General features: G+C 44.5%; 1 protein-coding gene across 1 annotated transcript in view; it reads left to right on the top strand.

The window, feature by feature from the left end:
• SIRT1 (sirtuin 1) overlaps nt 1-18315 on the top strand; it is a 500675-nt gene that overhangs the window by 37017 nt on the left and 445343 nt on the right. Inside the window, exon 2 of the mRNA XM_078643204.1 lies at nt 14788-14874. Coding sequence (XP_078499330.1) covers nt 14788-14874 — 87 coding nt within the window. The remainder of the gene's footprint in view (nt 1-14787; nt 14875-18315) is intronic.

Here is an 18315-nt window from a genome sequence, read left to right on the forward strand (position 1 = left end):
TGACCGTCACCTACCCAGCCGCACAGTTTTTCCTCCCCATCTCCCTGTCTTGCCCACCACCCCCATCGCATTTCTTAGACTCTGCTTTTTCCTTGTCTCCTATCTGTTCCTATTCAGCATTCTTTCTTTCATTCTTTGTCTACTTCCTTGCTCCTATCCCCTCTCACCTGAATCTTTCCCCTTGCCCGTTTCACCGCCTAGCCCCCCGTCCTGCTGTGCCTTTTGACTAAGCACTCCTTCTCCCCTTTTTGGGGAAAGATCCGAGATATATACACTGGAGTCTCGGCATACCCGCTGAGAGAGTCCACAGCGCCAAGGGAGCCATTCACAATTGAGGTATGGTATGGCACCCCTTGCCAAAGCACTCCCTCTCCCCTTTTTGGGGAAGGATCCAGTAAATAGGCCTTGGAGTCTCAGAGACCCCTCTGAGAGAGTCCACTGCGCTTAGGGAGCCTCTCGCAACAGAGATTGGGAAATGTTACCACTCCCCCTGGGATCGCAGCTTCTGGACTTTGGGCGCAGCTTTGACTCGTCTACCGGTTTGTGTACCTGTCGCCCTCCCCCTCCTCTTGGCATGCCGTGTCTCTAACCCTCCCCTCCTCTTTACCTCCTTCACTCTCTGTCTACTTTTCCTGCTCTTACCCCCCCCACTCCCCGGATTATCTCCCCTTGTCAGCTTTTTCCCCTACCTATATGTTCCTCTTTGTTTGTCTCAACCTTACTTGTAACTAAAATTGCCATGCTCTAATAACTGTGTAAGCTTTGTAAAGCTGTAACCTGCAATTTATTGTCTGATACCCTTGTAAAGTGCTCTGATACCTCAGGGTCTAGCCAGCGCTATATAAAATCTTTTTAAATAAAAATTTAAAAAAATTGTGACTGGAGATGGTATTACTGATAAAAACACAACTTTCTTCAGTGGGACGCTATTCTGGGAGATCAGAGCATGAATTCCAGCCCATGGAGGAGCTGGTTTTTCTTCATTCTTCAGTTTGCATCGAATAAGCAATATGATAGATTCAGCTAAATCAGCTGCAGCCTCCTTTATCAGAATGAAGAACTCTGTTGTGTATGAGTTGACTCTCTCGGTCACATTTTTAGGAGCCTTGCTGTGTTTGCCTTACTTGGGAGTATGTCTTGATCACTTTTTGCCATTGCATCACTGCGTCTGTGAAGATTAGGGTCTGTGTTAGAGTAAGTGCTGCAGCGCACTGTTAGGTTTAAACTTCTTATTTTTTTCCTTCCGAGTCTGCCTCCTGTTTATCTAGTGCCAATTTGTTTTCTAGCTCCTTGCCCTTATTCTTCACTGCTTCTAAGCCACTCCCTCCTGTTATTATGTGATGCTGTTGCCGTGCTGCTTGTGGCAGGCGCTATGGGTTTCGGGAAAATGTCCAAATTGGCGGGTGAGCTAAACAGGCCATTGTTTTCCACGCATGCCTCTTTGCTAACTACAAGGTCTGATGCAGTTGGCAGGGTCTTCTGTTGCTTACATACAGCTGGTGTACCCTCCAATGTTTTTTTTCCCCTCTCCCGTGGTCGATATTTTTTTTTCCACTTTTAATGTGGACTTGAGGTCTTCAAGGAGATCACCTAGGACTGTAGGTAGTGATTCGAACTTGCCCAGTATTGGGGAACGGGTGCAGATGGGATGTATGGTATCAGCTGCTTGTTGGCCTCGTATTATAAGGCTGTTTAGATAAGTGTTTTTTGTATCCGTACCGGAGATGAACATGGCCATTGTATCAAACTTCTTCAGTGTTCTCGAAGACTGAATGCATCCCTGCATCACTAAGTCTCTCGTTCATTGTACAAGTATTCAACGGGATCTGTGAGCCGATGCATCAGACTATCAATACTCCTGTAACTAAATGTGTGACTGCCTCAGTACATCTCTGAGGAGGTGCATCAGTGTTACAATGGGTCTATGATTGGTTCCGCAAGTCTCTCAATCTGTAAGTAGGTGTATGAGTGCCTTTGTGCATTTGTATGTAAGTATATATGACCGACTGGAGCTGTGAGTGGATACTTGAGTGTCTCTTAAGTGGGTGTCTGAATGGTGAGTGGGTGCATGAGTGACTGAGTGGATCTGTGAGTAAGTGCATGAGCTTCAGGTGGTCTGTGACTGGCAGTGTGAGTGTCTGTCAGTGGGTGTGTGAGTGTGACTGTGCGTGGGTACATGAGTCTCTGAGAGTATAACTAACTGGTTGCTTAAGTCTACTAGTGTGTCTATGAGTGGCTGTGTGAGTGTCTGAATGGGTCTGTTAGTGAGGGCATAAGTCTGAGTGGGTGAGTGAATGGGTACATGCACAAGTGTCTGAATTGGTCTGTTAGTGAGGGCATAAGTCTGAGTGGTTGAGTGAATGGGTACATGCACAAGTGTCTGAATGGGTCTGTGACTGGGAAGACAAGTGCCTAGGTGGGTCTGAGTGGATACATGGGCTTGACTCGGTGGGTGAGTGGGTTTGTGTCTATCTGAGTGAGTGAGTGGGTGTGTGAGTTTCTGAGTGTATGAGTGACTGACTGAGTCCATAAGTCTCTGAGACGGTCTGTGACTTAGTGTGGGAGTGACTGTATGGGTGTGTGAGTGGGTGTATAAGTGTCTCAGTGGATCTGTGAGTGGGTGTATGAGTGTCTCAGTGGGTCTGTGAGAACATACATGAGTGGGTCTGCACATGGGTGCGTCACACTCAGAGTAAGTCTGTAAGCAGGTGCAGAAGTACCTGAATGGATATGAGAGTGCGTGCATGAGTATCTGAGTGGGTATGTGACTGGATGTATAAGTGTGTGTGGATATGTGAATTAGTGTACAAGTGTCTGAGTGAGTTGAGGGGCGTGGCTTGGCTGCGAGTGATGTCGGACGTGTGAGCCGACTGCACCGCGCTGGACCGGCAAATATCCTGTTGCTACACGGGCAGGCAGAGACGCAGGTGGCCGACAGGGCTGGACCCCGGGAGAGGGGGGTGGGGTTTAGTAGGGGGCCAAGACTTCCTGGGGAGCTCCGGAGGCCCGCCGAGGGTGAAAGCCCCAGAAAACCAAGCAACATCAGCCCGGCTCATAGATTAGCTAAGATGGCGCCTGCAGCCCAGTCGAAGTGATTAGATTGGCCCCTTGTGGGACAGAGCAAGATGGACCCTGGGGGCGCCGGATGCAAATGGAGGGTGCGAGCTGGTGGCCTGACAAGGCTGAGTTGGTCAAAGAGATGTGAGGGCCCCGGAGTTCGTGCAGAAGACGTGTTGTGGCTCTAGGAAAGTACCCGGGAGCAGGCTGGGACCCGGGGGCCCTGTGGAGCGATGCTTTCGAGCAGCTGGCAGCGAGGGGAGACGTTGCGGAGGACTGGAGCAGGGGACCAGGAGGTGAGAGCGACGTAGACTGTGAGGAGACTAGTGCTTTGGGGAATAGCCAGAAATCCTCCTCCCCAGCTTCTGAATTTACCTGGGCCGGATGGCCCCTTGAACTGCGGACCTTCACCCCTTGGAAGCCTTCGAGGGCCTGAGGACTAGGCGAGGAGGAATAATTAATAACCCCCTCCGCCTAGGGCATACACTATTGGACCATAGCCCGCTCCTGCTGATGTACCAACCGCTTGGGACACACCTGCTAATTCCACTGTGGAGGCTTAACACTTCCATGTTGGATGACGCCCCATTCCAGTAGTCCCTTGGTGCCCTCATTGACTTCTACTTTCAAATAAATCCGAACAGGACGCCCTCGGTTTTGACGGAATGGGAGGCATTTAAGATGGTAGTGAGAGGACACTGTTTTGAGGGTTCGATAGGAGTGGAGAAAGATGCACATAGAGTTGGACTCGTGTCCTCTAAGATGAGGCGCTTGAAAGGTTGAGATGTCATGATTACAGAGCATATCTTAAAAAAAGTGCAGGAGGAATAGGGTAGAACAGGGCGCTTGTTGGCCTGGTTGATTAGACCCGAATCCCGTGGAGCCCCCATCACGCAAATCAGGTCAGAGCACTGTTGCATTATCCCGGGTAAATAAATTCCTTGTTATGGGAATATTACGAAGCACTATAGAGTGCCCCGGCGGTAGTGGAGGAGGTGGGAGATTTTCTAGCCCTCTTTTCGACTCAGGGTCTGGACAGATGCTCAGAAAGGCTTTGGAGGTCCGGTGACTTTGCAGGAGGTAAAAAGTGCGATTAAGGGTATGGCCACGGGTTAAATGCCGAGACTGGATGGGCTCCCGTGGAGTTCTGTGCGAGGTATGCATTGCAATTGGCTCCTCGGTTGGTGACCTTATAAGCGGAGTCCTTGAAGTTGGGTTATCTACCGTTCTCCACGCTGGACGCACTGGTGATGCCACTCCCTAAATCTAACAGGGTGTGAGAGTAGGACATTTTAGGACCTTTTATATGCTTAACATGGATTTTAATATTCTAAATAAAGTATTGGCTCAAAGCATACTCCCCTATATGCCGACAGTCATTTACAGGGATCAAAATGGGTTTGTCCCATCTCGAACCACCGCATTTAATCCAAGTAGATTATACTCAGTACTATACTATCAAGGGGAAGTGTGATCTCACACGAGTGGCCATTTTGTCCATTGACTTGGAAAAGGCCTTCGTTTCCATTGGTTGGGTATATTTATTTGCTGTGATGACCCAATGGGATTAGGAGACGGTTGGCTTAAGTGGGTTCAGCTATTATATAAATGTGAGAAAGTGCCCTCTTTCTGTATGGTAGCCCCCACTTTTTGTTGAACTGCTGATGTGCTTTGACGGAGTGTGCTCTGGGTTCCTGCTAATCGGGTACCCAGGGCCTATGTTCTTTCCCTAAATCTGCATTAAAACCAAAATCCAATTCTGGCCACAGGTCAGCCCCTGGTAAATAATAACCAGGGCACCTGACCAGGTAAGACCTCTAAGGGCTGCAGCACTTATTGCGCCACCCTTAGAGGCCCTGTATCTACACTCCCACACTGCCTTTGCAGGCTGTGTGTCTCGGTGCAGAACAAAGTTACGAGTCTGCTATGCCTACAACCGAGGGCCCTGGCATAGATCAGTCAGCTGGGTGTACTATACCAGTGGTGAGGGTACAGGTGCAGGAGCCCTGCACCTCTACAGTGTCTATGTCCATTCTTAGACATTGTAAATGCAGTGCTGCCATTAAGAGTATATGGTGCTGGGAGTTTGTCATTACAAATTCCACAGTACCATAATGGCTACACTGAAAACTGATTGGTATCAAACGTCTCCGCACAATAAGCCCACAGTGATGCCAGTGTGGGATTTAATGAAAAATGCACACAGAGAGCACCTTAGAGATGCCCACTGAAAACTAACCCCACACTAGTGTCCAGGCTGAGTGGTGGCTTTCAGCTGCCACCACCAGACATGTTTCTGGACCCCTGGGTCGAGAGCCTGCTGCTCTTGGGCGCCTGAAACAATGCACATCCTGGAATGAGGTGCCAAGCCTCCTCTCCCAGATGGGCAGGGTTCACGAAGGGGAAGCTTCAAAGGCTTATCGCCTTTGTGAGGTTCCCCAGGCCACATGCTGCTTTCATCAACTGGTCACCACTGGTTCTGACCCCCACTTTGGGCGGGAGAACTGGCGGGTAATACCAAACACTAGACCACACCGGTTAGGCACTTCACACATACTGCAATTGCTTCTATATCATTACATGCCTGTCATAATTACCAATGCACTGAAATACCTTGGTATATGTCCCTGCTGTGAATATGCCTTTGAAGTCCTGTCATGTTTTTTATTTTTTTCTCGGAAAACGTTTCAACAAACAGATTTTAAGTAAAACAGGGTAGAATGTTCTCAATCAAAAAAGGACATACAAAAACCCAAACATTTGAATATTGTACAAGAAGACTTGTACAATATTTTATAAGTTGTGAAGGACTTTATTCTCTGTAATACAGATCTTTACATTCCAAAGTTCTAATATAACCTTATAGTCTACTGTAGTAGGCTATAACGGCCATTAAAGTACTGCTCAAGTGTTAAACGCCTAACCGGAAGAGGAGTGCCTTTAATGGCTGGTGTAGTCCAGCTACGGTGGGCTATAAGGGTATTGGAACATTCCATCCCTTGAAGGCAGAACACCCAAGAAAGTCTTCACAGCGGAGATCATTGAAATCTCCACCTGCGCCCAAGCCTTTTTTTTCACAGCTGTTTCTTTGATTGTTCAATACCACCGCATGTGCAGGGCCTCCACTTTTATATGTTTATAATTCACAGCAAGAGCTGTGAAAGGGGACTTTACTCCAGTACAACGATGAATGAATGTAGTGGAATATAGCAAAATAGTGACCTCTCTACAGCGTAATGGTTTGTATGTAGAATAGTTTAGTTATCAACTTCTATCTGTGTTGAAAATTGTCTGTTGAAGCACGGCTGTATATACAAGGATGCAGATGAATACTGGCCTCTCTGCTAAGAAGCTTCCCCAGTATAATGGACATATGTATAAGGTTGCAGAGAGAGACTGTGTTTTCTGTGACGTCTCCTCCCAAGATGATGTGGGTTTATAGTAGTGTGTGAAGAGGGAGTAATCTTTCTTCCAGCTCAATTAAATACATTATATGGAGTTGGTGCTTATGCATGTTCCCTACTAAGGGAATGCAGAGCATATCAATCTATAGCACTACAAGCTACGCATATGCGCTTTCAGGCTAAGTAATATTTAATTGATGTTTAATAATTGGTTTACAGTATACACAGGCTATAATGCTGCATTATCGAGGAAGTTTACATAAGTGCCATTATTTGAGAAATGGGTGAGGTGCTTAAGGGAGCACAGTGCCCACAGCTACTATGGTAAAGTGCTTGCAGTCACTTAACCACCCCAGAGTTTTATGATCCGGAGCAGTGCCAGTTAGACTACTATAGTCATCTCCTAATGTAGCAGACTGTGCATAACCGCCATTCCTAGAGGAAATGGTCAGCTAAGAAATGCTGGCAAACATTTACAGGATGACAGTCCTATTGAGATTTGCCAGCTAAATTGTTGTGATGCGCTCCTACAGCACATGCAAACAGTCTTTGGCTTATGTCGTATAGAGTTTTGCACATTTCAAGGTTCGATCAAAACAATTTAATAGTCCACACCCTCTTTAGGGGCATACAATTCCTTATTAGTGGCATGGATGACGCTTGCAATTATTTCTTCGCCCATGTTGTCCTTAATGAAAAATATTTTTAGATACAGAGTAGAGACATTATATTTTGCAAAGTAGTTAAACTGGTAAAATAGATTTACTGGTTTTATAATACGCTATCACGTGTTGTGTGATTTAGGTAGACCACATCTCTCGTTTTCACCTAACCCTGCCATTAAATAGAATGTGAATGGTCTTCCTATCTTCAGTGCACGATTAACAGTGACATTGTGCCCTGGTGGACAAAAGGAATAGAAATACTGCACAGGCAACATAATACATTTTCATGTAACCTTCGTGTATTTACCACAAAAAAGTCTCTATTGCAACTAATACACATACCAAAGGTCCGATAGGACCAGCTAGCCCGGATCCACAAACACACAATTGTGTACAAAACATGGGGAACGAGGATGAGGTAGAAATGTCTTTTGCAAACATGACCCATTTATTAAGATCTTTCACCCTCCCTTTGATGGAAAGACTGAAGGTTATTAGTGGGAAGCTCGACGCCCTGAGTGAAGCAACACTTGAAAATACACGTAAACTGAATTGTTTAACACCAGCTGTACCCAACATTGATAGGGAGATAATGATTGGAAACACCCCAGAAGTTATAGTTATACCAGACACCCCCACAGTATTGAAGGATGCTCCTAAAGTCTGCAATAACATTTGCCGATCACAGAAACCTGTAGAAAATAAACCCATTGAAAAAATCACTCCAAATCCACTCCCACTAAAATCTGTGGAAAACAACGGGGGGGAGAATGTGAAAGCCCATATGGATGATCAGGCGCCCCTGCCTGTAATCAATCTACCGCCTGAGTCATCCCCGCTAGTATTAGTGCTTGGAAATGTCCCTGTACTGAATAAGGGAACTAGGGAGAACTACGTCCAACTTAAAAACAAGGCGGCCCATTGGATTGCAAATAATACATCTGAGGGTAAAACATTATGGCAAGACATCATAATGGCCCGTAGGGTGGCTTGGATAGGCAAAACAAGAAAGAATAAAATAGGGGACTGTGTTAAAATTAATTTTAACAGCCCTTTACCAGTAAGAAGAATCCTTAGTGAGGTTATATTCAACGGTGGCTCACGGAAAATAGGCATTGAGATTATCCCCCTCGACTATTCTACAGGGACTTGAACAAACTTAATCCACGTAGCGAAATTGGTTGTGGATATACTAGGACACCACACTCACAAATCCGGCAGGGCTTGGAATATCCAAGAAAAAGTTATCCAAATCGGCCACTGCGTGGGTATGAAGGCTACGCTCCAGACTTTGAAGGGATAAATCGTTTTGCAGTGCTGAGTGGGTTAGAAGAAGTCGATTGACGACAAGCACAAGAGGGCATGGATACCTGTAGCACGGTGCAAGCGCACGACTTTGAACACTCTATGGTATCTAGCCATGGTAAACACCCGAAGTCAAAGACCCCACATGTTCCGTCAGACGTTGCGCCTGATGTACGCGCTAAAAGAGGTGTGAGTGTTACGTTTTGGAACATTGCGGGGCTTCGCTCCAAGATAAATAACCCAATCTGGACAGATTTTATTAAAGACATTGATGTATTATGCTTGCAAGAGACTTGGTCCCCTGAGGAAATCCATATTGATGGTTTTTTAAACATACCATGTACCAGCAGTTCCTTCTAACCATGGGAGGTGTAAAGGGGGGCTATGTGTTTACGTCACAAACCTTCTGGGGGTAGTAACGATAAAAACGGTGAGGTCGTGTAGTAGTTACCAAATTATTGTAATACAGGTGTCCTCTAAGGTTGAAATAGTTGTCATTAATATGTACAATAATGTAGAAAAGGGCATAGTAAGCGAAATGGTACATTCCCTCAATAAGGAAGTAAGGAGTGTGATGGACAAACCAGGAAGGGATTCCATCCTCATATGGGGCGGTGATTTCAATCATAACCTCTGTAAACAGTTTCAGAGCGGATGTGGTGATCAGGAGGTAGTTAATTCTGAGTACCAACCCCATTTTGCCCATAATAACGGGGGTGATTAACTTAATGAGATGATGGCTATATATAATTTGGGCTTTGCTAATATGCTATGTATACCAACAGTGGAGTTTAGCCCCACCTATGTGGGGAGAGGGCATAGCACTTTGATCGATTTTATCACCATCTCAAATACCTATGCAACCTGGATAACTGATTTTGTAACCCACACGATTGGCTTAAGCGGCCATCTCCCACTTAGTCTTTGCATTATACTCCCTACAGTTAAAGAATGTTCACTGGTTGAAAGGCTGGTTTGGTCCACTGGCAGCACTTTGGTCAGGCAAAACGGTTACGCTCTTAGATGGTCACAGTGTAACCCTGAGGCTATTAACGTAAAAATTATAAAGCAAGCCTTAATACTGATTACTAAATGTCTGCAGGAAGGGGTCCCACATCAAGAAATACTAGACTCCTTCACTGACATTACTAGGATTATACAAGCTAATTTACCGCGCCCTATTAGAGATAAGAAACCAAGTAAAAATGGGTGGTTTAATTCAACCTGTACAAAGACTCATGTACAACTAAAAAGGGCACTGCATAAAAATCAGAGAAATCGGGCAGAAATAACTAGATGTAGGCATGAGTATAACCTAGCACGTAAATCCTGTAAACGAAAAATTAAGAATGATGAGTGGGAGAATTTTGTATGAGGCCTCGCTGAAAAGGGATAGCTCCTCCTTTTGGGCAGCAGTTAAGGCACCATTTTTTACCACAGGGGACATGGCGAGAATCGAAGTGGCGATAACTGAAGATTCATGGATAGACTTTTTTGCAGAAGTCTATAATCCAGGCGGGTCTAATAAAATTGTAGACATGGGTAAAATTACACATGGGTGTCAAGAAAAATTTGTCCCTATTGATATTACGATCACTAATAAGGAAGTCACAGAGGCCATCAAACTGAGTAAGGGAAACAAAGCCCCGGGAGCGGACGGCGTTCCAATAGACCTATTTAAACACTTGACCGAGTTATGGTCCCCGGTACTCACACGTGTCCTTGAGGCAAGCTGTGAGCTGGGTTTTATTACAACGTGGTCTGATTCAATAATCATCCCTATAGTTAAAAAAGGGGACCGGGAAAATCCCTCCTGTTATCGCCCTATATCCCTCCTGGACTCGTTCATGAAAGTTACAGGGAGGGTAATTTTGAACCGTTTACAGCAATGGGCAGATGATGCTAATATACTATCCCCGGTACAGTACGGCTTTAGGGAGGGACGGGGCACAATAGAACAGGTCTTGAATTTTTCGATGCTTTTAGGGAAATATACACAGGCAAAGGAGGGCAAACTCTACGCAGTGTTTGTAGATTTAAGCGCTGCGTTTGATTGTGTTATGCACAGCCGATTATGGCAGATTTAAAGGAACTGAATGTGGATGAGGTTCTAATTTCCTTCCTAAGGCAACTTTATGTTGGAGCCAGGGTGAAAGTGAGATATGGCAGTAATGGTGAATGTACCAAACCGTTTCACGTCATGCGGGGAGTAAGGCAAGGGTGCTACTCGTCCCTTTTCTTTTTAATTTATACACTAACGACCTGGAAAAAGAGTTGGTGGCTGAAGTCCCTGACCCCACAGGTTAACCACAAACCAATTGTTTCTCTCCTGTATGCTGATGATGCCGTGATCATGGCAAGAACACAAAGAGCCTTACAAACGGCACTAGACACTTATTTAAATTTTATGGGTAACAGGGGATTGAAACTTAACGTAACTAAAACATTTGTTATGACCTGTGGCAGACGTAAGAACAGAGGGTGCCCCCTATTTGCTGGGAAGGAGAAAATTGCCTCAACAAAAACTTTCTCCTACCTGGGCATCGTTTTAGAAGAAACGGGGGCTTGGAGGCCAGCCATTAGAAACAGGACAATGATGTTCAAAAGAGCTACGGCTGCACTTATGGTTTTTAAAAAAAAATGGGGAAAAGACCTCCGGAAATCCTGATAAAAATTTATCAGGCTTAGTGTATTAGTACAGCCATCTATGGGGCAGGTGTGTGGGGAATGTTCGATTTTACTTCTATCCAAAAGGTAGAAAATGCCTTTTTAAGATTTATTCTGGCCATTCCCCAAAGTTCACCAGTATTCAACTGTCACGCAGAGTTGGGCATTCGCTATGTTAGCGATCTCATTAGCATGCAGCCTCTATTACTATGGCACAGAGTCTGGACTTCACCAGATCTTGAGTTGAATAGAGACATTATTACAGACTGTCTGGGTCTGGACAGGGCCATCAGAATACCTTGGCTGTCCTATATTTGTAATTTCACTAGGGTTCTGGGAAGACCAGAGTTTTTTCATCACCCTGACTCCCTTTGTATTATATCAAGGAAGGACTTGAAGCTGTTGTGTTGGAATCACCTAGAAACTTTAAGATTGGGCGTAGAATTAAACAAAAAAACAGTTATGCAACATCAACTTACCCTAGCTTCATATTCGATTCAGTCCTATTTAATTTGGTGCTTAGAGGGCTTCGATCGGTATTTACTGACAAGATTCAGGTTTGATGTCTTTTTTCGTTTAATCACATTTCCAAAACTGAATGATTGGGATCGAATCCTTTGTAAATGCCTGTGTGATAACTTGTCTAATCAATCCACATTGCATGCGATTTGCTTTTGTAAATTTTATGCTGCAGAAAGGTCTAGGTGGATTAAGCCTCTTCAAAAAAACATGGAACTTGGCGCCAGTGTCGACCAGCATTAATGTTTTTATTATCTTTAAATGATGTGCACTGTGTGGCCGTAATGATTGGCTTTTTAAAAAGTATTTAAGAAAAAAAAGGAAAAGCTTAATTACTTTTTAATTATATGTATGTATTCCTATTTATGTAAATGTGCTGATAATTACCTACCTAGAAATGTACTTGTCGCTTTTATGATTTTATGTGCTATTGAAATCGAATAAAGCTTCCAAAAAAAAACCCACATCATAAATACCTGTTAGCGTGCACGAACGTTACTTATCTTTTTCCTGTAATTTTAGCTCAGCCAAGCCATGAACTTGAGAAATATGGTATTTAATTGTGAATATTCTCCTTTCAAAGAAAAAAATAAGAGCTTGGTATGGTGCAGATTTTTTATTGAGGGAATATCGTATTTGTTTTTTTCACTCCTTGATTAGTGCGGGACACACTTTTCAATATAGCTGAAGCTTTTCTTATTCTATTTTTTATGAGTCAATATTTGACAGGGCTTGAGTTGTTGCCACACATTAAGACATTCACCTAGAACCTAATTGTAACACATAAATGTGCCAAAACAGGATGAGGTAAGCGCGCATCTTTGTATGTCAGGATCATCGGGTGCTAACCTGACCGTAGTTCTCCAGTTTCACGGGGGCTTTAGTCCAGTTACGAAAGTGGAGATTACTTATTGGAGTCTTTCAGTGCTTAGTAGCGACTACGATCCCACCTAGTTTCTGTATAGAATGCCACAGATGTAGCTGTTCGCTACTGCTTTTGCTGCTGATGGAGCAGAGTTTTGCAATGGAAACTGCTATGCGCATACGTGCACTAATGTGAACTAACGCATTTTATATTGCGCTTCAAAAGAAAAAAAAAATTAATGCATGATGAGGCTGCATTTCGCACCTTGCATCTCACTTTAAAAAATAATAATAAATGATACCGCTTTTGTTAAAAGCTTTGCGATGAAAGAATATTAACATGGGATAATGCAAAGGTGAGTGGTAAACAGCGAAAAGTGCATTTCCATGTAATTAATGCATGCTTATGTTTTATTCGTCAAGTGAGCCAAATGGGCCTGTGTTTTCATAAAATTGACATGATAGATGGGGCTGGAGAGAGCATGAATAACCCGATAAATAGACATAAAAGCTGAGCGCTGCACAACAACATGAAAAAGTAACGGTTGATCAGCTACGGGAAACATGGTTTGTCTGCCAAAAGACCAGACAAACCAGACTGGCCATGGGACCCAAGATGACTTCTGCGACGTAGCTGAAAGACTCATGTGAAATGATGAAAAAGTTACAAGTATTAAAATTAATGAACGAATCAAGAATCACGTCATGTGAAAGGATGTAAAACAATGAGCTGCAGAACTATGAATGTGATCATGGTGGTGTGATTGAACACCCCCTAAACCATCCAATAGGAGAATCCCTTTCATAAATTGTTTCAACAAATGTGGATTGTACGTGTAGGTTTTAGGGTATAACTGGGGTACCTTTGGGGTGTGGTTAGAGAGAAGGAGAGAGAGAAATAGATCATCGGGAGAGGAGAGAGGGGTGATTCGTCGCTGTCTGTCTGTTTGAAGAGCGGCCCAGCTGTCATTGTCCCTGTCCCATTCCTGAGCCCTGAAATCTTTGTTCCCTGACTCCATTTCAGGAAACCCCCACTTCCTCCTTGGCCGCGGGGGTGATATTTCTCAGATCCCTTGGGTTAGTATTATCTTCATGATTTGTACTTTGCATAATTCATTGCAAATGTATTTTTGACTCTGAAACTTATGTCTCTTCCTCTATCCCCTATATATTGTTTCAAATTATTTTGCTGAAACTAGTCTCTTCATCTTTCCACTCTTTCAAGTGCATATTGTTCATTCACGAGTATGACACGGTTTGCATTTTGCTGATGTTCTTCTCCCTTTTGTGAGATTCTTTGTTTGCATTTGTAACCTGAATGCAATGAGCATTAATTTTTCACATTATTCTATGATAAACTTTGTTAATCTTACTGAGAGTCTGTGATTATTTAGCTAGCTAGATAGCTAGATAGTATTATTATTACCATCAACTGCTCGACGAATTGGAACATCGACCAAGGAGGAAAGAGAGTTGATATACAGGTTTAGCTATGTATTTAGAAATGTTAGACATGAACCTGTAAAGAAAACGATTTTGACGTCATTAAATCTTGACCCCAGTGCAACTGGGATTTCATGAGTTGGGTGAATGTGTATGGGCCATTTGTATGAAATGTTAATGAGTATTGATCCCTGATTAAGTGTAGCGCTGGATCACTGTCATACCACTAAAAATCACTGACCTCTAGATCGCTTAGCTGCATTTATTAACGCCCGGTACTCAAGTTGCACTGGAGTTGCCATCACCCCGCCCTGCCACTCACTCTGTTCGAATATCTCCTATACCGGTCTGCAGAGGAAATGGTAGAAATCTCTTAATAGGGGAGCTGCAACTAAAGAGTGTCGACATGCAGATATAACTTGCTTGCTATTTCACTGCATAAATGCTCCCATTATCATACTGGGTTTCTTACTTTATTTAAGTAACAATACATGTAAGATGGTCATAAGTCCCAGAACTATTGAGTTTGTTAATAATTACACTCTGGCAGATGAAATCATTAGGATTAAGCATGTGACTGTACAGTGGGCTGCTACAAAATGCAATCCCTGTGCCCGTGTTCATATTCACTAAATAAAACCTCAATGTTTTCATTTTACTAAGTAAGCTCTTGAGCATTTTATTACCGACTTTATTTAGAATTCTACTAGAGTCTTAAATCGGTGATACAGTACTCAGAGTGGTTAGGATTTTATCTGCGGTTTTAGACTGCATGTTAGCATTCTCATGATGACCAACTGTAAACCATAAATCCCTTTTCTCCCCCCCCCCCCCCCCCCCCCCTTCTTGCACTGATATTCTAGGGAATGGTTCTCCTACTTGTGACAGTGATGAAGATGACCGTATATCACACGCAAGTTCAAGTGATTGGACTCCACGACCTCGTATAGGTATGTTTCTGATAGACTTTAACACTTGTAAACCAATATACCGCAACAAATAAAAGCAACTTAAGACTGTATTATCAGTGACATAGATATGAGTAGTTAATATGATTACAGTAGTGTTGCATGAATGAAAATGTGGCTTTAAATCAGGTGCTGTGAATATAACGCTACATAGATGAGGCTGCAGACGCAGATAGGCAGTGTTTGTGATGCAAACCCCTTTTCTATTTCAGGTAGAATGTCTTTCCCTCTTAAAACCATTTTATTTCATAAGCAATCATATTTTGTTTTCAGTTCACTTTTTAGCTTCACACTGCTTATTAGCTTATTTCAGGCTCTTTAATTTCCAAATATACAGTGACATTGGTGCCAAGAAGACTAAAATGTGGATTACCTTGTTCTTTTCACTAAAGATCTTTACGTTAGAGGAACATCTTGTATCGGGCATTTTTTGGATACAATTATTTTTGGGGGATTTGTTGTATCGGAACAGACAATCTAAGCAAACCAACATCAGTGCCTACTAATGGTCCAACAGGGTTGTATCAACCCATCTAAATGTCCTTTGAATTGCTGCTCATGCTTAATCCCTCCATCTCAATGAAAAGAAAACCACAGTACTTTTCTAGCTTCCCTTCATCTTTTTGTGGAGAACCTTTGGCCTTGTAAACTGGTAGCTCTAAAAACATTCATTCTTCAAGCCATGCTTCATTTGGCTTTGCTTGAAACATCTGGTTTCCTCGAATTTTAGCAATCTCCCATTTCACGTTAACCCCTGGAATGCTTTTATGTACGTGTTTAGCCAAAGGCTGTTTAAAAATATTGAGCAAGCCTGCGTGAGATTGATCTGTTTACATTCCAGAACCTCCTGATGATTTTACAGGCAGTATCTCCCAGATATAGGGATTTCAGTGGGAGTCATCAAGGGGGCCTGCAGGACTGCATCTTGAAGGTGGACAGGTCTGACTCCCAGACTTGTCCGAGGTCATAAAACGTATTACATGTATGTATAACTAGTGACTTCCTTATTCAAGAGCTTCTCTTCCCTCCATCTAGGGTGGATATTGTAAGCTCTGTCTTCATAGAATTGTAGTCTGGCATTTGTTGGTTTAGGACAAGTAAAGGACGTGGGCGTGCCCCAAATGTAAAAATCTATAAAATTGCATCCAAGGTAGTTCATATTTTACCTGGAGATTGGGGAAAGATTTCATAGTCTTGTGGGAAACTAAAACATTTAATCTGGGTTTGCCGAAATTCTCTGCCTTTAATTCCAGATGTGGCAGCTACTTAGGGAAGTTGTGTGTAACCACGAAGGGGCTTCTTTGGCCAGTCTCTCTCTGCTATTTCAGCAGTGTCATAGAATCTTTCCAGACCTTGAATACTGTCTTGGTTGCCAGCAGAGTGCCAGCGAGTAACGCCCTCCGTAGAGAAAATGCTGCAGTGATATTTCTCTCTGGGCCAATAGCTCTGTTTTATAGGCTATATCGGAGTTGAATAATTATGATCCGGTGAGCTGCTTTATAGTAGGAGGCCAAATCTGCCATGATCACTTCACCATTGTGTTGCAATTTGTGGCATTTCACCATCAAAACCTTAAGAAGTCTATTTTGCCAAAAGAAATGACAAGGTAAGTGGATCTGAAATGATTAGTTTTGTAGCATGTTAAGGGCTTTGGGCATGCCTACTATTTTGAAGATTGCATGCTCACCCATCAGGAGTAAGAGGAGTGCGCTCCAATGAAGTAATCCCCTCTTCTGTGTTTTTTTTAGGTCTCGCACCTGCGAACGGATCGCGAAGCGATCGTCGCTGCGAGACTCTATTGCCATGGGAGACAGGAAGCGTGCTTCCTGTCTCCCATGGCGCCTTGGAAGCACGCACACGCACACGCACCTGCCGCTGACCGGCACTTGATTGGCTGCAGAGCGATTACGCAGCTTTGTCCCTTGTATTTACTGAATTTTTGCACTTTTAGATAGCCCAAACGTGTCTCGTGGGCATTACAGCTTCTTACATGAGAGCCAGACGTGTACGCTTTTTTTCAGGCAGGACGAGGTTGAGTGTGTGATCAACATTGTTTTGTTAAAACTCTGCGGATTGTACAGCAGATTATGGACAATGTGGCAAATACATCAAATTCATAATTATGCGGAAGCGCCGCAGCTGTAAAACGCATAATTTCAATGGCCCTGCCCTACAAATACCTCTATGCGCGCCGATTATTGGCAGGTATGTGGTGAATAGCAAATTAGAATTTGCCAAGCAGCTGCTCCCAACCGCAGCCATGGAGGTCACCGTGGGGTCAGAGTTCGTCTCTGGGCCCTGGACTTCTACTGCCCTGAGCGGGGTTCGGGGGGATAGCCGCCGCCAGCCCAGCAGGAGTTCGCGGGATAAGCCCATCACTGTGTTTACCCCCCACAACCCATCGTCCCAGGTAGCCTGTTCGCTTTTGTCAGCCGGAGTAAGTGGCTGATGATTTTAGGTGTCACCTTTTGTGTGTAAAGCCTTCGCTTCACTGAGCCTGACACGTGGCCAGATTGTCCACTAGCCCCGTGGCACCAGGAGACGTTGGCCTACGAGACAATCCACTGTGTTAGGTAGGTGGCAGCGCCCTGCCTGTGCCATGTGAGCGCTGCTCCTGCAGGCATGGGGACTCCCAGGGAAGCTAAAGCTCCGCAGGCAGCCTCACAGTACTACAATGTAATTTAATGTCCTGATTCTGGGGCGCAGCGCAGTTATAATTCAGACAAGCTGACTTCGGGGCTGGGCCCAGGCAGGTTTGTTTGCTACAATTGGCCGGTGGCGCCGCAGGGAACCTCGCGTCACGTGCTACTAAAGCGCCCCAGGAAGCTTCAAAGGCAGGTCGGCGCCATGGGGCCTCTCGGGTTTACGGTGGCACTGGCATGTCTCTGCTGTCTCTGTTGTGGGTTGCTCATAGGGCCTGGGCACCCGCGCTGTGGGGCTTATGATGGCTGCTGCCTGCTGTGAATTCAGTATTGTCGAGCCCGGCCGGGGGAGAGTGCAGTGGACGTCGTGGGAGTCGTCTGTCCACTCGCTGAAAGGTAAGATTTATTCAATGGCTGCCAGGACAGACAGAATTCACAGCAGGGGCAGTCAGCTGCTTGGACTAACTAGGCGAGCTGCGTTCTAAACAAAAAAAAAAATAGACCGATCCTTTTCTGTTTCTTCTGCTTATATTGTTTGTGCCTGGAAATATAGGCCGAAGAGAAAATGCGCAGGCGATTGCAGCGGGGAAGGGGAGTGGACCACGGGCAGAGCCTGCCTTGCACTCTTGCAGTCCCCGACGGCAGTCACACTGCCTCCCTGCCAGTGCCCATACATAACTCTCTCACGTACTCACACTGCTTGCCTGTACCACCTCTTGCCCTGAGAATACACAGCTTCAGAGTCCGAGTGCTCATTCATCTCTGCCCCCCCCCCCCATCC

This window comes from Lissotriton helveticus, chromosome 5_1, assembly GCF_964261635.1.
Source record: "Lissotriton helveticus chromosome 5_1, aLisHel1.1, whole genome shotgun sequence".
Taxonomy (NCBI): Eukaryota; Metazoa; Chordata; class Amphibia; order Caudata; family Salamandridae; genus Lissotriton; species Lissotriton helveticus.